General features: G+C 40.7%; 1 protein-coding gene across 1 annotated transcript in view; it reads right to left on the bottom strand.

The window, feature by feature from the left end:
- APPL1 (adaptor protein, phosphotyrosine interacting with PH domain and leucine zipper 1) overlaps positions 1 to 16,988 on the bottom strand; it is a 51,306-nt gene that overhangs the window by 25,510 nt on the left and 8,808 nt on the right. The window contains exons 3-10 of the mRNA XM_006262011.4: positions 15,742 to 15,801; positions 13,658 to 13,729; positions 11,555 to 11,642; positions 6,180 to 6,221; positions 5,106 to 5,164; positions 4,504 to 4,650; positions 1,967 to 2,049; positions 1,689 to 1,847 (exon numbers count right to left, since the gene is read on the bottom strand). Coding sequence (XP_006262073.1) covers positions 1,689 to 1,847; positions 1,967 to 2,049; positions 4,504 to 4,650; positions 5,106 to 5,164; positions 6,180 to 6,221; positions 11,555 to 11,642; positions 13,658 to 13,729; positions 15,742 to 15,801 — 710 coding nt within the window. The remainder of the gene's footprint in view (positions 1 to 1,688; positions 1,848 to 1,966; positions 2,050 to 4,503; positions 4,651 to 5,105; positions 5,165 to 6,179; positions 6,222 to 11,554; positions 11,643 to 13,657; positions 13,730 to 15,741; positions 15,802 to 16,988) is intronic.

Genomic DNA, 16,988 nt, shown 5'->3' on the forward strand with positions numbered 1-16,988 from the left:
ACCCCAGTGGCGGGGGAAGAACCAGAGGGCTGGGAGTGTACAGAGGGATGTTTGAGTGTACAGAGTTGCCCTGGGAGGGGCCAGAGCAAGCTTAGACCCAGTCAGGTAACTGGCTGGCCACTACCCTGGTGAGGGTTGCGGGAGAGACCCAAAAGACGGTACATCTGCCACCCAAGGTATGAGCTAGTTAAAGCCTATGGCCTCAGGGGCCCACTCTAAGATGGAGCAAGGCAGTATAAGTTGTTGACACATAAAAGAGGATGGAGTATGAGAGGTCCTAGTGAGAGGAGGGCGGTATGAATGTGAGCATGTCTGAGGCCTGACAATGAGGCCTAAGCTTAATCCGGCTGTAGGCTGGAAGGACTGTCATCTGGATGCCATCTGCGAGACTTGGGCTGCAGTGTAGGGGAGGAGCAGAACCGCAGATAGCACCCCCTGGCATCAGGGCAAGAATGGGCAGCCTCCTGCCTTAATTAACAATTTAATTAACAACAAGGCATGGCAGGTGAGTTGGATGGGTGGTGTGCTCAAAAGCAAGTGGGAAAACCAGCAGTGTGGCTAGTCAGGGAGCCCCGCTTTGCCACACGGGCACTTATGCAGTTTTAATTTGTTAACTAAGAAAACCTAATTTATGAAACGTTAATTTCACCACAGCCATTTTTCATGCAAATATCTTTGACTCACAGGAGGAGGCTGTCACAGATACTTAACACAACATAATTGCTTCTGAAGATGTTTACAAAAAGAATATCCTAATGGGTAGGTAATCTGGGGTACTGCATCAAGCATACGTATGCTGGAACTTTACCTTTTTCTATACAGACCAACTAACTATAGAAATTGTGCCCTATTTCAAGAATTCAGGGAAACTCTTTCCTACACTAGTAATAACAACTGAAGTTTGATTCTTTAAAAATTCTGGTTGTATGTAGAGCATGGTATAAGTCAGAAAATGTACTCCTAACTTTATAGCTTTTATTTGTTTTTAACCAGTTATAACGTGCAACAGGTTGTCTTTACTTTCGTATGGCATAACAATAGCTCCCTCCAGCGGGCAAAACCACATTTTCAAGTAGTCATTGAAGTTCACAAAAATCTAATTATGTTAATGAAGGAAATTTAATATTCAGTAGTGTTTCTTAGAATAATATAATCCTAACTCTTATCTGAAATGTATGCTGAACAAACATATCCATCCATATCTCCCAACTGCTTTCATAGCTGCAAGATTTAGGCAAGTAAGTCTAAATTAAGAAGTATATCAGTTCTGTAATCATTACACTGCAATCAGGTCTCAGTTCTATTTCTGACTGCAACTGGGTCACTATAACCTTGCACACACACATCACTATCTCTAGACATATCAGTGTCTCCATCTGAACGTAACATTCAGAGGATATACTCACTCTTTTTAAAAAAGATCCATCACTAAATGAATAATTGTACCTAACTGCAAACTACTACTACTTGAGCCAGTAACTAAAATTAGTAACTAGAAATTAGTATAAAATAATTTATAATTACAATCTGTCGCGTGGAGCAAATAGAAAGGAAGCAAATCAATTCATTTTGGCCATATAAATGTTTACCTACAACCCAATATAGCTGGTTTTACAGATACTGGTTCTTTTTCTAGCTTGACTTTGAGTAAAGTGGTTTGAAAATTTTAAATAGAAGGTAGCTCTTACTTCCTTGCATTAAGATATCCAGCTTTCCGGGTCAGACTTCTATGGACAGGAAATTTTGTAGTGTCAGGATCAGGCAAGTATAACGGATCACTAGCTACTTCCAAGTCTTCTATGGTCTGTTGCATGTTTTCTACTTCAGATTCCATTTCCCTGCGAACACTTAACATAAAATACATGTTGTATTATTATCTGAGATGATCTATCTGAAGAGAGACACCAAAGAAAATCAATTCATGTTGCTTGTTTTACAGATAGAAGTAAGAACAAAGAAAACTTACTTTTGTACACTTGTGCCAATATTTGTTAAAAATTCTTCCAGGTGCTCAGTAAGATTTTCTGAACCCATTTTAAAAAAACTTATCTTTAAAAAAAGGATGAGAAAAATGGGAAATCAGTTACTGAATGATACCATACAGACTATTAACAGATCAAACTTCAGGAATTCAAATAATCTTTGAGCCATGTGCCCCCCCCACAATTTAATTATGAAACATGTCCCTCTTTCCTATCTGAGCATCTCAAGTTAAGAGAAATGAAATACTGTTCTGTCATTTTGCTTTCCCTTAAAAATACTCCATCTTTCATTCCTATTTCCAAGTTAGAGCTGCAAAACATAAGAATAATACTTGTATTCAAGAAGAATATGAAAACACTGCAATCAATACTCGGGGATTAGATAATCTTATTTTGAAAGGAGGAAAGAGAAGACTAAATTCCTCTGGTAATGGAACATTCTCCCGAAGTCTCTACAATTATGTTTTAAGAATACTGTCACCACAAAATGTTGTGTACAGAAAATCTTTTCATTGATGCTCTTCCTAGAAAGTCATTTGAAATTAATCTTAGATAGTTTTACATGAAGACACAGGAGGAGACACTTGTACTCTTGCATCTTGGAAAAATCCATGGCGGTTTTGCCATGACTGCAGTGGGGTCACACCCAGAATGGTCACACAAGAAATCCAAATCAAATATGTCCAAAATGTTTTTTTCAAAACTTAGTCCAATGTTTATCTCTGGGACTGAGCTGGGTTGAGATATAGGCAGTGATTTGTCACCTTCACCCTCACTCTGACTACTAACACAAAAAAAACCTTTATCATCAACAATTTTATCTTCAGCTAGTAACAAAATTGATTCAGAATGATTTTGAATAACATTCCATCTATTCCACATCTTCGATAGGCATGTGATTTTAATGACTCTAGGTCTTGTCACAAACAGCTGCCAAAGGAAAAATAACATATGCGTTTCCCCCACATATTCCCTCAAAATCCTGACCTGTGAGAATTACTTTTTCCTTCAGAGGGGGGAAAAATGGCATCCTTCCAAGGCTATTTCATTCTCAGCTTCCCCGTATACTTGCTAGTGCCAAGCACTTACTTGGCAGCCATCGTTAAAGAGGGAGGGCTAGAACCAATAAAACAGGTGCCTAAAAGGAGGCACTGCCCAATCTAACTTGTAGGCATCTATGCTCTGGAATGTAATCCAAAACCCTACGTTAGACTCGTAGGCTGCCTATGCAGTACATGGGCAGTGGTGGGTAATCGGAAACAACCTGCACATTGAGTAGGCAATTCCCTTAGAGATACCTTCAGGAACAGTAAGGGATGTGTCTGAAATCCACCCCCCTCCCCCCCTTGGGATCCACAGCTGGAATCCTATAACCATTCTTTCCAAAAAAAGAGCAAGGTTTATTCTTCTTTCAAGGCATGGTCAGAGGAGGATGAGGAGTGGTGCTAGTACCCATTTTTATGCAACAGACTAATGGTTAGAGCATTCACCAGGAAGCGAGGACCAGGGTTAAATTCCCCCCGCCCCACTATCAATTCTAAACCTGTATTTTCCACTTCCCAGGCCAAACCCAAACCATCAGGATGCAGGCTACTCTGGAAGGAACTATTCCTATAGGATTCTTCTCGGCACACATGGTAGTTTCAGGATTTATTGGAGCAAAGGGAGCATGTTTCTGTAATCTACTGCACAGAGCACTCCCTCTCCCTGAAAAGAAGTCCCTGGCACTTTTCCCTAATCCCATGCTTCTTGCAGGATTTTACGCTAAACAACCTTTGGATAAGTTACACGAGGACTGTCCAATTTCTTAGTGGCCAGGGACCACATGCCCCTCCAGCCCATATGTTGCATGGGCCGTATACCAGGTAACCCTCACACTGTGGGGTGCAGGCAGCACGGCCACTAACATGTGTCCCCCAATCACTGAACCATGCAGCAAGCTACCACTCCACTGCATTGTGCCAGCACACCTGAGCTGTGTGTGCCCCCAGCCACTGCACTGTATAGCAGGCACCCCTTCCCCTGCCATATCATGATGGCAAGCTGCATGGAGTTCCCAGGTGCCCCATGCTTCCTGGCCACAGACCAGCCACAGATACCTTTGGCCCTGTAAATAGTCCTGTTCCACCCCCAGGAGCAGGGACAGGCAGTGAAATCAGGAGGGCACTGGAACCCAGAGACAGCAGCAGCAGCACACTGGGTGGGGGGGCGGGGCACAAGCAACACCCAGAATGGGAGCCCAGTGGCCACAGGTGGCCCACAAGCTGCCAGCTGGACAGCCCTAAGTTACACAGTGCCCAGTTTCTGGATACCAATCAGGCTTCAGAGGGGAGAGAAGTTGAACTGCTCATGCCAGGGCAGATATCTGCATGGGCAGAAACAAAATGCTAGGTAAACAGGGAGGCACCTAGTGAGTTTGTGCACCTCCAGGTCTAGGCAGTACCTAAATGAGGGAAGACTTTTTATTGGTGCCCTTCCACCTTATTTTAAATCCACAGCTTTCAGTGCCTGCAATATTCACCTGAGCTTGCATGTAGCCTAATAAAGGTTCTAGCATAGAAATTTTCTTCTTGTACTGAAGAGTATTTAATGCACAGAAATAATGCATCATAGTTTGATGCTGTTTCTTCCTGGAAGTATATACATCTTCTACAACTTCAAACTTGACCTAAAGAGAAGGAGGGGAAAAAAAACAAAGTTCAAGACTAGGCATCATGTGCTCTCTGTACAGGTTTTAAAACAAGTGCCAACACAGTCACAGTAATCTTTACCCTAATAAAATATTATAAGAAATGATACTTTCTTGCCCCATGACTTCTTTTCCAGAATTCAGGGAAAAGGCGTTCCTGGTAATGAAACAGAATATTTTTTCCCCAGAACTGAGAAGTTCTCTCTCTCTCATCCAAACACCTGAATTATGTGTCAGTCTTGCAATGGAAAAAAAAAAAGCTTTTGTCTATTTTAATCGTTGTCTATGCTGTTAGAACCTAAACTATTGGATTCCAAGAGGCATCTATAATGTTACATAATATTTGCAGCTGTTGACATTATATCCGTTCTGGAACACGTATTCTGGCTTTACCTCCTCCAAAATGACTGCTTAAAAGTGTGCATCACACAAACCTTTTCATTCTCTCTTCTTTTCGACAACCGACTGTATCTGTTAATGGCAGCATCATGATCTAAACAATAAAAATATTTTTATAATAATTCAGTAAATTAAATACATTTAGAAAACAGAACATGGAATAACAACAAGCAATCAACAAAAAAATTTAAAAAATCTTTGGTTGAAATGGTTTTGTTCAATGCCAAGCTGATACATAGGTCTGCAAAATTAAAACTCTAACAACTCTATGATTTAATGAAATTTCATGAACAATTTTTGGCCTCTTGACAATTATTCAATTACCATAGCTACTTCAGCTTGTATTCATGTAATTAGAAATTTCTTGAAATATAAAATTATCTGGCAAAGATGAAGAGAAGCAATTTTTTCTATAAAGAGAAGCTATTTTATTAATAACAATATCACCAACACCTTCTAATCTAGAAATCATTTAGATTTAATATAGACTTTTCCCATTTATTAACCAACAGCAAAATAATTACTAGAATTAAAGAAACTCTCTGAATAGTGCAATCTTAACCACCCTCTATAACTGCATTTTAAAACTAAGCTTAAAATGTCTAATGCAAGAAAAAAAGAAGTAGAATAACAATTGTAGGGAGCTAAACTTCCATTGTTTAAATAAAACCATTTTTATAAAGCATATATTTTTCATAGGCAACTGAACACTAATTACCATCACCTTTTTACCATTGTATTTTTTTTTTACCTCATTCCAGATTTTGTTCCCACACAGTTATCAGTAACTGCTTTAATGCTGAAGTATGTCATCACTAAGTTTTCTAAGTAAGATTTGTTTGTTTGCCTCAAACTTTTGAGGGTCAAGGCTGGAATTTTCAAATGTCAGGAAAGAGGGGTGCCTGGGTCCCACTGAAAATGACCCTTTTTAAATGTATCTTCATAGATTTCATAGACATTCGGGCTGGAAGGGACCTCGGAAGATCATCGAGTCCAGCCCCCTGCCCAAGGGGCAGGAAGTCAGCTGGGGTCTTATAAGTTTAATTTTATATCCAGATATGAAAATGATACATATTCACATCAAATTAAACATTTAAAAATACACTTACCATTGCTTGCAATTTGGAAAACTTCTTTTAAAGTCAGTATCTCTACAAAGAACATATTTATGTCAAAAGGTGAATATAAAACACTATAACAACATTATTACATATATCTACAACACTCTAGTTTTATCTTCTTTTAAAGAAGTTCTTCAATTTCTGCTGAAGAGGAAATACTCTCTGAAACAGCCCCTCCAGAAGAAACTACTGGTCCATAAAAGCTTTAAGCTTTAAGCGTTTTCCCAGATACACAGCTTTTGAAGGCTGTGTCCTTTTCCTGTGTACAGCGGTAGCAGAGGTATTTCTCCACCAACTGACTGATTCTATTGAGGGACTGAGTCATATAAAATACTGCCATCAGACACAAAGACACTTCTTAGTGTACTATGTCAAGGGAAAAAGGTTCTTCTCAAAGAATCTGAGAAGTCAGTAACCCAAAGACATCATCTAAAATTCTGTTCAGAGGTCAGCCAAGAAAAAGAAAAAGCTTCTGGGGCAAAGGTTACAACGAAGTAACGACTAGTGAGAAAAATTATAAAAAGAGAATGGCTTAGAAAAGGTTTTCTTTTTAAGACAGTAACTCATAAAACAAACATCTTTGATATCTGCTTATGTTTTTGACCTGTCTTGTCAATTTTAATTAAAAGATCTAAAAGGAAATGTGATCTCCTAGGTATACGTGCAGTGCTTAGCACAATGTGTCTCAATCTGGAGTGGGTTTTTTGTGTACTAAGACAACATAAATAAATAATATTCATGTTCACTTTTAAACATTATAAAGTAATTGTGAACCAGGAGCAGGAAAGCCTTACAGTAAATATTTTAAAGTACAAAAAGATATTTAGTTATTTAGGCTTATCGTAGTCTGCAGAAGAGACAACTGAGGGGGGATTTGATAGCAGCCTTTAACTACCTGAAGGGTGGTTACAAAAAGGATGGGGCTAGACAGACTGTTCTCAGTACTGACAGAACCAGGAGCAATGATCTCAAATTGCAGCAAGGAAAGTTTAGGCTGGATATTAGGAAAACCTCTGTCACTAGGAGGATGGTGAAACACTGGAACAGGTTACCTAGAGAGGTGGTAGAATCTTCATCCATGGAGGTTTTTAAGGCCTGGCTTGACAAAGCCATGGCTGGAATGATCTAGTTAGGGATGGTCCTGCTTTAAGCAGGGGGTTGGACTAGATGATGTCCTGAGGTCCCTTCCAACCTTAATTTTCTATGATTTGATGAAAAGAACATAATCTCATTAGTTACTGGGTACAGCATCAGCTAAAGATTATAACCTTTCCCGTGGGCAAGTTTTCATCTGTCAGTAAATCATCAAGAGCCATTTTCAAACACCCCTAAATATTCAAGTCTTTAAGAGTTGTGACAGTGGCACAATTTTTAGATATGAGTAGAGGAATATGGTTGCTTCCCTGTTCCAAAAAATAACTTTGGCATATTTAGTCCCACAATCACTTCTTCCACTAACAACCTGCTTTCAGAAACAAGAACATCTTTTCAAATATCCATAGGAAATTTAGCATAGGATGGTTTAGTAACATTTCAATTACATATCAAAATATTTTTATTTACTCCATTTTGTCTTTAAGACAATTTTCAACAAAACACTATTACACTTAACAGCCAAAGCAAAATATTCCAAAATAAGCATCTCATACGACTGGAAGAGGGCTAATGTTGTACCCATCTTGAAGAAAGGAAAGAGGGACAACCCTGCCAACTATAGACTGGCCAGTCTGACTTTGGTTCTGGGAAAAATCTTGAAAAAAAATTGTCAAGGAGGCCATCAACCACAACCTTGTAACTGGCAGGGTATTAAGAAACAACCAGTATGGCTTTGTTAAGGGGAGGTCATGCCTAAGAAACCTGGTATCCCTCTATGACCAGATAACTAACCAACTGGATATGGGACATGTGCTTGACATCATCTACCTAGACTTCAGCAAGGCCTTTGATACTGTCCCTCATGGGATTCTCCTCAATTAAGCTGGAGGGTACAGGACTAGACCAGTCTACAGTGAGGTGGGTTGGCAACCCTGCTCAAAGGTCGAACCCAACGAGTTCTAACTGATGGGATAGCCTCATCTTGGAGGGTCATCTCAAGTGGTGTCCCTCAAGGATCAGTGTTTGGGCCTGTGCTCTTTAACATCTTTATCAATGACTTGGATGAGGTAGTGGAAAACACAATGATTAAATCTGAGGACAACACCAAGCTGTGGGGAAATGCAGACACATCTGAGGACAGGGTAAGGATCCAGAATGACCGTGACAGGCTGGTCCTATGGGCTGAATGCAATCAGATGAGGTTCAATAGGGGCAAGTGCCAGGTCCTTCATCTGAGTAGGAAGAACCCTCCTCATAACTATATGATGAGTGGTGATCCACTGGCTGACACTGCATCTGAAAGGGACCTGGGGGTGACAATTGACCAGACGATGGATGTGAGCCATCTGTGCAATGAAGTTGCCAGCACGGCAAATAGAACTCTGGCATGCATCAGCCGATTTGCTGCCAATAGATCCAGAGAAGTGCTCCTCCCCGCTCTATTGCCATTGCTGAGGCGACCGCTGGAGTCCTGTGTCCAGTTCTGGGCACCACATTTCAAGTAGGATGTGGATAAGCTCAAAAGGGTACAGAGAAAGGCCACATGCATGACCAGGAGCTGGGGAATAGGCCTTATGAGGAGAGACTCTGGAAACTGGGTTTGTTCAGTATGAGTAAGAGAAGACTGAGAGGTGACTTGATAGCTGCCTACAAGTATGTCAGGGACAAACACCAAGATCTAGGGGAGCAACTCTTCAGAAAGGCACCTCTTGGGAGGATGAAGTCCAATGGGCATGTTGCAGAGCACTTAGGTGCCCTGCTCCTAAGAAGGGAGAAAACTGCTAGGGGAAGAGCCCTACAAGTGAGTAATGAGTCCAGCTGCTGGTTGCTGGGGCAACCAGAGGAGGTCAGCTGACCAGAAGGGGCAGGGCCTGGCTCCTATATAAAACCCAGGGGCTGAGGCCAGAAAAAGTTCCCTGCCAGCAGTCAAGGAGGAAGGAGTTCTCCGTTAGGGAAGAGAGGAGAAGCCTGATGAAGGAGCAGCGTCTGACATGGCTGCGAGATGAAGAATCCCCGGGTAGGCTTGAATGTTGTTATGGCCAAGCGGCTTCCATTTAAGTTATAGCCAGAGGGCTTGTGTTTGTGTTGCTGTTTGTAACCGGTGGTTTGGGTGAGGTTATTAGGGGTTGGAGGAGGCCTCACCGGGGACTCGCAGCAGAGTGTGGGGACCCAGCGCCAGTGAGGGAGCAGCATTTGGGGAACACAGACCCCAGCCCCAGAGAGGGGCAGTTGAGAAGCCCCAGAGAGGGGGCACTGGTGAGAAGCCCTAGCGCAGGCATGGTAAGCCCAGAGAAGGGCAGTTGAGGAGCCCGAGAGAGGGGGCATTGCTGAGGAGCCCCAGTGTGGGCATGGTGAGCCCCGGAGAGAGGGTGGCATTACTGAGGGCGCAGAGAGACAGAGACAGATCGAACAACGTCAGGCACATCTGCGAGGCTTGGGGCGTGGCAAAGAGGTGGTTGGAGCCACGCATAGCCCATAAGGTGGGAGTATACAGAATACTCAATACCGGAGGAGACCTAGAGATAACAGGAGAACCGTGGGCAAGCAGACGAAGGGCAGCCTCCCTATAAAATATATAAGATCAAAGTTGTGGCGGGCGAGAATTGGAGGGTGGTAATAGGTAACTTGACACAGTAAAGGAGGCAGCAGGGGAGAGCACGGTGACCCAGGCCGTCCTCCTGTTGCAGGGCACAAGCTAGTTTAGGGAAAATTTAGGCTGGACATAAGGAAAAACTTCTTTTCTGCAAGGATATCTAGAATCTGGAACATATCCCAGCAGAGATGGTGCAGTCGGCATCCCTAGAGGTGTTCAAGAGAAGGCTGGACAGGCAACTCATTAAACCCGTTTGAGACCAACTACCTCCTGCCCGTGGCTTGATTATCTTACAGGTCCCTTCCGGTTCTACTTTTCTATGATTCTATGTTGTCTAGCCAAGGTATTAATACACTACTCATAAAAACCAGGAACTTTAGGCATTTGTAGGCTTGGCAGAATTCTATTTTTAGCTTTTAATAATTCTGACAGCTAATATAAACATTTATTTTTAAGCATTTTGATTTTTATCTATCACAATTTTCAGGATTGTGCGAAGTTAGGGGTGTTTTTCAATATTTATTAATTTTAAATTTTCAGAACTGTGTGAAGTTAGGCCTGTGGGGGGCAGACAATTAATGGTGACGGTATACTGTTAAAAGCTTTATAAAAATCACATCAAAATATATATAAAAAAAAATCTCCATAAATCAATAAATCATACCTGCTCTAAATTATTCTATACATATACATTTATCAGAAAAGAGAAAGGCAGGCAGGGATCAGAAGTGGAGGGCACCAGCACTCCCACAGCTCCCTGCAATGGCCACCCTCAGCGCCGGTGCCCCACCACTGGCTTAGCCAATCTGGCCCAGCCAGGGCCCTTCTGCCACCAGGCTGGAGCCTAGTATACTCTTTGCCCTTTGGGTAGGGGTTTGTTTGAGTAGCCTGTTATCCAGCCCACTTCACCCACCTATGAAGAAGCAACTAACTGCTTAACTGATGAGTCATTAGGCCACCCATTGTTTTCCTATTTAACCCCTCCGCCACTCTTTCATCCACTGTCCAGTAACAAGGTAAGGGTTCCCTGTTACAGTCCCCTTTCTATAAATTTAAATTGTTACTGATGAAAATATATTTTCATTGGTCTGCAAGTATGCAGTGAGACCATTTATTGATGATTTATTGATGTTTATTTATCAATAAAAATCAAATCCTGCCAAGCCTAGACATTTGCCTACGACCCTTTACTTTACTGGTAGCATGAAGCAAGCTGTCGTACTGATTATGACTTATTTTATCCTTGGGCTCCACGCGAAGAGAAACTGCCAGTAATTACAAATTATATAGTGGTTTTGCAATGTGGACAAACATCCAGGGGACAACAAATAGCCTGCAAATGACCTGCTAATTATTTTGAAGCTTAGCTAGAAATCAAGATCTGTCTGTGTCACTTAAGATGAAAAGTGAGTGCAAAGCCTGTAACTTAAACAGGTCAATTTGTTTATAGAAAGGAATTCAGGTTTTTGCTGAAATTATATTAGATTAACTTCTAAACCATGGAAAAAGCATTCTATAGTGACAAAACGTTAACTGTTTATATTAGGAATATAGCTCTCTGTATCTCCCTAACTTGTCATATTTAAATAGCCTACTATTGCACTGCAAGAACACTGAGATGAACTACTGCATCTTTCTGAATAACAGCCGCTATTTGATTATTTGATTACCTTACCTTTTAGATCCCTTTCTTTAAACTGAGTAATGGGAAACATCATGGCATCAGCTAGTTGAGTTGAAAGTACTGCATGACAAGAGCTGAGCTGTTGGGGGAAAACCGAAAAACACAAGTATAATTAGTCACTGGAAATGTTAAATTTCAGTTCCTCCTCGCTTTAAAGTGTAACCTTCAAGAACAAAGTTATTTTGATATGAAAGAGAAGCAAGGTTTGTTTAGTAATATCTTTTAATGGACCAACTATCTAGTTGGGAGAGATGTCTGACAAGCTTTCAGTACAAAATCCCCTTCTTCACATCTGGAAAAAAGGAGCTAGCTAAAGCCAAACAACAGATAAAACAATTACTTTAGTTTAAACTCCATTATGTAAATAAAAATAAACAGGTTTGATAATATTTTTTATTGGATCACTATATACAACTGTTGAAAGAAATAGTTAACTGTATTAGTCTGAAGTCATGCAGAAGGCAGGGCCAGGTGACATTTTAGAGACTAACTCATACAGAGAAGCATGCATTTTTTATGGTCAACAGCCTACTTCATCAGATGCCATCTGAAGACAATAGAAGAATTTGGCTTGTTCAGCCTATCAAAACAACGGCTGAGGGTATTTGATTTTTATCTATAAAACCAAATGAAGTTAACACCAGAATGAAGCTACTAAGCTACACAACTTTATCAGCACAAGAATAAATGGGCAGAAACTGGCCATGAATAAATTAGGGCCAGAAGTTAGTAAATCTGTGAAACATAACAGCAAACATTTTCTGGAACAGCCTTCCATTTCAAGTGGAGGGGCAAAAAGCTTTAAGTGCTTTTAAGACTGAGTTCTATAAACTATGATAGGGATTACAGGTGGTGGTTCATTCAATAGTAGGGAGGGAGACTTGATGATCTAGAAGGTGCTTTCCACAGTCCCACCTTCCTCATTTTCCTCACCTTTTCCTTTTTACTGTACTTTAATATTAGTTCATTTACTTGTTCATCTCCTCTTAGCTTAAATTACAAACTCTTCAGATATTTGAAGATGTTGTCTGGCATGATGCAGTCCCAATCTTGACTCTGTGTGTGTCTCAAATAGACTTCTATTAAGAAGTTTTTTTCCATCTTCATCTGAAAAGACTGGTGTCAAATTTACCTGCATTTGGTGCTAATAAAATAAGTCTAGTAGCTCCTTGTTCTGTAGAATAAATTTTGTAGCAGACAGCAACATGAAAGTACAGAATAAGAGAGAGACACTGTTTCTAAATTACGTAAACTGTACTTTGTCACATTGCTTCTATAAGTTCCGGTCAAACAATTTTAATCTTTATATAAATGGTGTGTACTGTATTTTCTTGCATATAACCTACACCTTCTCCCCAAAACCAGCAATGGAAAACTGGGGTATGCATTACAATCAAGGAAAAAGGCTCCCCCTGGATCTGGAAATTAGGCTGGGGGAAGGGGGACCAGAGAGATGTCAGCATTAATTGCCACAGCTCTGGGAACAACAGCATTCCATGCTGTCACTGATCCCTCCCTCCCCACTGCACTGGATTGGGCGTCATAGGGTTGGACCTGGCATGTATCCTCAGTGCAGAGTGCCAGATTGAGCCCCTGTGCATGGCCCCCAGCCCCAGAGACTACTTACCCATATTCCAAGATAAGATTATTTTTCCTGCTAGGGGCCTTCCAAAAAATGAGGTGTGTTATATTTGGGGTATGTTATATGCAAGAATACATGATAATTAAAGTAGTAACAGTAATAGAAGTAGCAGTAGCTGTACTATTACTGCTACTACTGTTGTACTACTACTAGTATAGATGAATGAAAGAGATTTCTGAATGCTTAAGCTAAAGGAAGCAAATGATAGTTAATTTAGGAATCTGTAGATCAGGGCAAAATGTGGCCCGTGGGCCAGCTGTGGCCTGCCAGGCCATTCTATCTGGCCCGCGGGGCCCCTCAAAAATTTAGAAAATGAATATTCATCTGCCCCTGGCTGCCCAGCATGTGGCCCTTGATAGCTTGCCAAAACGCAGTAAGCAGCCCTCCGCCCGAAATAACTTCCCACCCCTGCTGTAGATGGAAAAAAATAAGCTAAATGCAAAAACACTTGCCTCATCTATCACTTTTGCAAACTGTTGTAGGGTAGAGCTCATAACTTCATCATCACCCCCTAATGGAAAACGCTATAAAAATAAAAAAGAAAATCTGTTGGTTATAGCTTTCTTCTGTCATACATACAGCAGTGTTAACAACAGAATATATGTATGCTATGTATGAAAACTAAAACATTGGGAACTTAAGATACCAGTGCAGATTTAGTACCACTACATGTGTCATTTTACTAACATATTTCTTTTATATGAACATGAATATTTATGAAAACTACAGAAAAGTTTACCTTGTTTTTTAACCATTAAATCTATCTTTCAAATGTGTTCTAGGGTTCAGAAAAGGTGCAGGTTGGACCTGAGAAAATGAAGATTTTATTCTTTTTCTGCCAAGTCTCAATTTTATCACAAGCCTCACATTAGATATTAACCTTTAAAGCTGTCGATCTTATCAGGTAATTATATAAGAGTCTTCTATGAAAGTAAATTTCTAGTCTTGTCTTTTTGGAGTAAAGGTTGAAAAGAACAACCAAAATGTTTACAAAAACTGGAAACATTTAACAAGTCTTAAATGCATTTTTTTTTAAAAAACTGATACTTTTAAATACCATCTCATGATATGGGGCTCTAATAAAATTATGCCGTAATAAAAACTGCTCGGGTAGGTATCTGCTTCTTATTTATGAAAGAACAAAAGTAACTGATCCTTATAAGTTGAACCTATCTCTAAGCCCATTTTGATTTTTTTCAGACAAAATTATTTTAAATATAATGAAGTAAGAATATGTAAAGCTCTCTAAATTTCTTTTTTCACTGTTTCCTGTAATATGGACTTTGCTTTTAATACTAGTATTTTCCAAAAAGACATAAATTACACCCATTTCAATATGCACAGTTATTGACTTTAATGCTGAATTTAAACTTCAACTCTTTTTATAAAAAAATCAAGCTGATTTAAATTAACCCTGTGCACACAAATACACTCTTACATATACGTATATTTCCTGTTGCAAACTAATCACAGCTTTGTTACAATAAACCATACCAGGGCTGTCCAACTCAAAGGCTGCAGGCTCCTGCCTGAGTGCCACTCCCTCCATGCACTGACTCTCTGGGTTCCCCTTCCTCCTCTGGCTTCTGTTTCCTGTCCCCACCCTAGACACAGGGAGCCCATGCCTTTGCAGGGCCTGGGATCCCTGCTATGTGGCTCAACAGGGGACCTCTGTGGTAAGTGGCCCTCATCTGCTCCAAAGCTGGTACAGCCTTGATCCATACTATGCAAGAAAAAGAACTGGAACAACAGCCAGGGATTTGGGGGGCCGGGCAAACCCAACACAGGGCCAGGAGTTTCGCTGCTGCAGAGGGAAGGCCTGCCTGACCCCTGTTGCAGGGCCTGGCATCTCCCTCCCTCTCTCCCCATGGCAGCAGGATCCAAGTACAGGAGAGGTCTGCAGCCCCAATCCCTGGGGGCAAGGGGAAGCCATGACTTTGCAGTTGGCAGCACCCCTTAGTAGCTCAGCCAAGCCTGCTGTGCCCCTCCAGAGGCTCCCTGCCAGCAGCCTGGGGCCCATGCAGCATTGGGCGCATGGTGAAGACATAAGGGGCTGGCTCTGTTCCTGCCAAAGGTCACTAACTGGTAAACAGTATAAATATAATTGTCGCTTAACTGTTTAATCCTTTTTCATCCCTACTTCAGACCACACCATCTCTTCTCTTACCTGGCAACTAAAATTAAAGCTGCCACCTTGCAATAGATCATTAGTTTAGGCTGCCGTCCCTTTAAAATTCTCCAGAGGACAAGCATTCACTTAGCCAAAGAACTTTCTAATACTACTGAGGGTGATGGAGCTGAATAGTCTAAAGACTGCTCTGGGAAGCAGAATCACAGCAAGACTAATTTACATCCCCCAAAAATGGGGGTACCTTCTACATGGAATAAAATTAAACAGCAGTCAGCTGCTACCAATACACATTTTATCTTGATAAGATTTTACCCAGATCAATTTTGCACTGTGCTCTGGGAGAAGAAAAACTTACAAAAGTCCATGCTCTAAACTACTGGAAATGGACACTAATTTATACTATACCTGCTTCTCATATTCCTTCAGAAGTTTTGAAGTCAGATGAGTTGCTGCGCTTAATTCATTCTGGTTAAAAAGAAGGAAAATTGATTACTTCCTAATTTAGCTTTCATATCAATGTGCAGAAATTGTAGACAACAAAGGACGGAATTTGAATATGGTTAAATTAGCACTCTCAAAATACACCCGGCCAGATTTTAAAAGGATGTGAGCATCCACAATTTGTATTGACGTTTACATGAGTTGTGGAAGGCCTGTATTTCTGGATATCACACCAACAGCACCTACAATGTACTATGTGGAGTTACTAGACCCTCAGTAATGGGTTTAAAGTCTCCATGCAGAAAACAGTATTCTATACAGTTATTATGATGCAGCTGTTTTAGTTCAAACTAGCAATCATGGTTCCTAAGTATCAACAGTATCACATATGAAGGGTAAATTTAGAACAAGCTGTGCCACTAAAGTTATATCTACATAGATAGTTAGGGCCAACCTTAAGATTGGCTTGAAGCCCAAACCACCAAGCATCTTCCCTATAAACCCCTCCACAGAACAGTCTAGTCTGGCCCTGGAAGCTTTTCTGCACTTCTAGATATGAGATCAACCCCATGCCTTCTTGCCTTGTAGCCCTCTCCCCTCCCACAGTGTTTGGAGCCTGCCTAGGCGGTCAATTAGCATGGTAAACTTAACCTGTCTGCTTACACATTTTATCAAAGTTATACAGATGGGATCTAAGCAATGATCTACACAAGCATTTTCATAATAGGAAATACCTGCATCCTTTATAATATACTTGAGCATCAAGGGTGCAGAAATAAAAAGCAAAACAAGGAAGGCAATAAAATGAGTAGCATAAGAACATGCAGATGGTATGTAGGTTGGTCACAAGAAGAAATACTTATCTACCACACCACCGTCAAAATGGAAACAAAAGGAAGCAAATGCAAAACACAGGAAATAATGATAGCAAGAGACAGTAAATACAACAACAGTGAAGGGCATTTATAACTTTACATTACAGCTACAATCTCAATTGGTCATTAAAAAAAAATCACTAGCTGCTACTTCCAACATCGAAGTCCAATCATCTGAACACAAAGTGCTTGATCTAGTAACCCATTTTTTTATAGTATATCCCAATCAACTCTTTTTATACAATTAGATCACTGCAGCAAATGATCCAGACAAGTAAAAGCATGATAACATGTGTTACCTGGCAGCATTGTGTTCTTGGGGAACCCTGGCACAGT

Source organism: Alligator mississippiensis, chromosome 12 (genome assembly GCF_030867095.1).
Source record: "Alligator mississippiensis isolate rAllMis1 chromosome 12, rAllMis1, whole genome shotgun sequence".
Lineage (NCBI taxonomy): Eukaryota > Metazoa > Chordata > Crocodylia > Alligatoridae > Alligator > Alligator mississippiensis.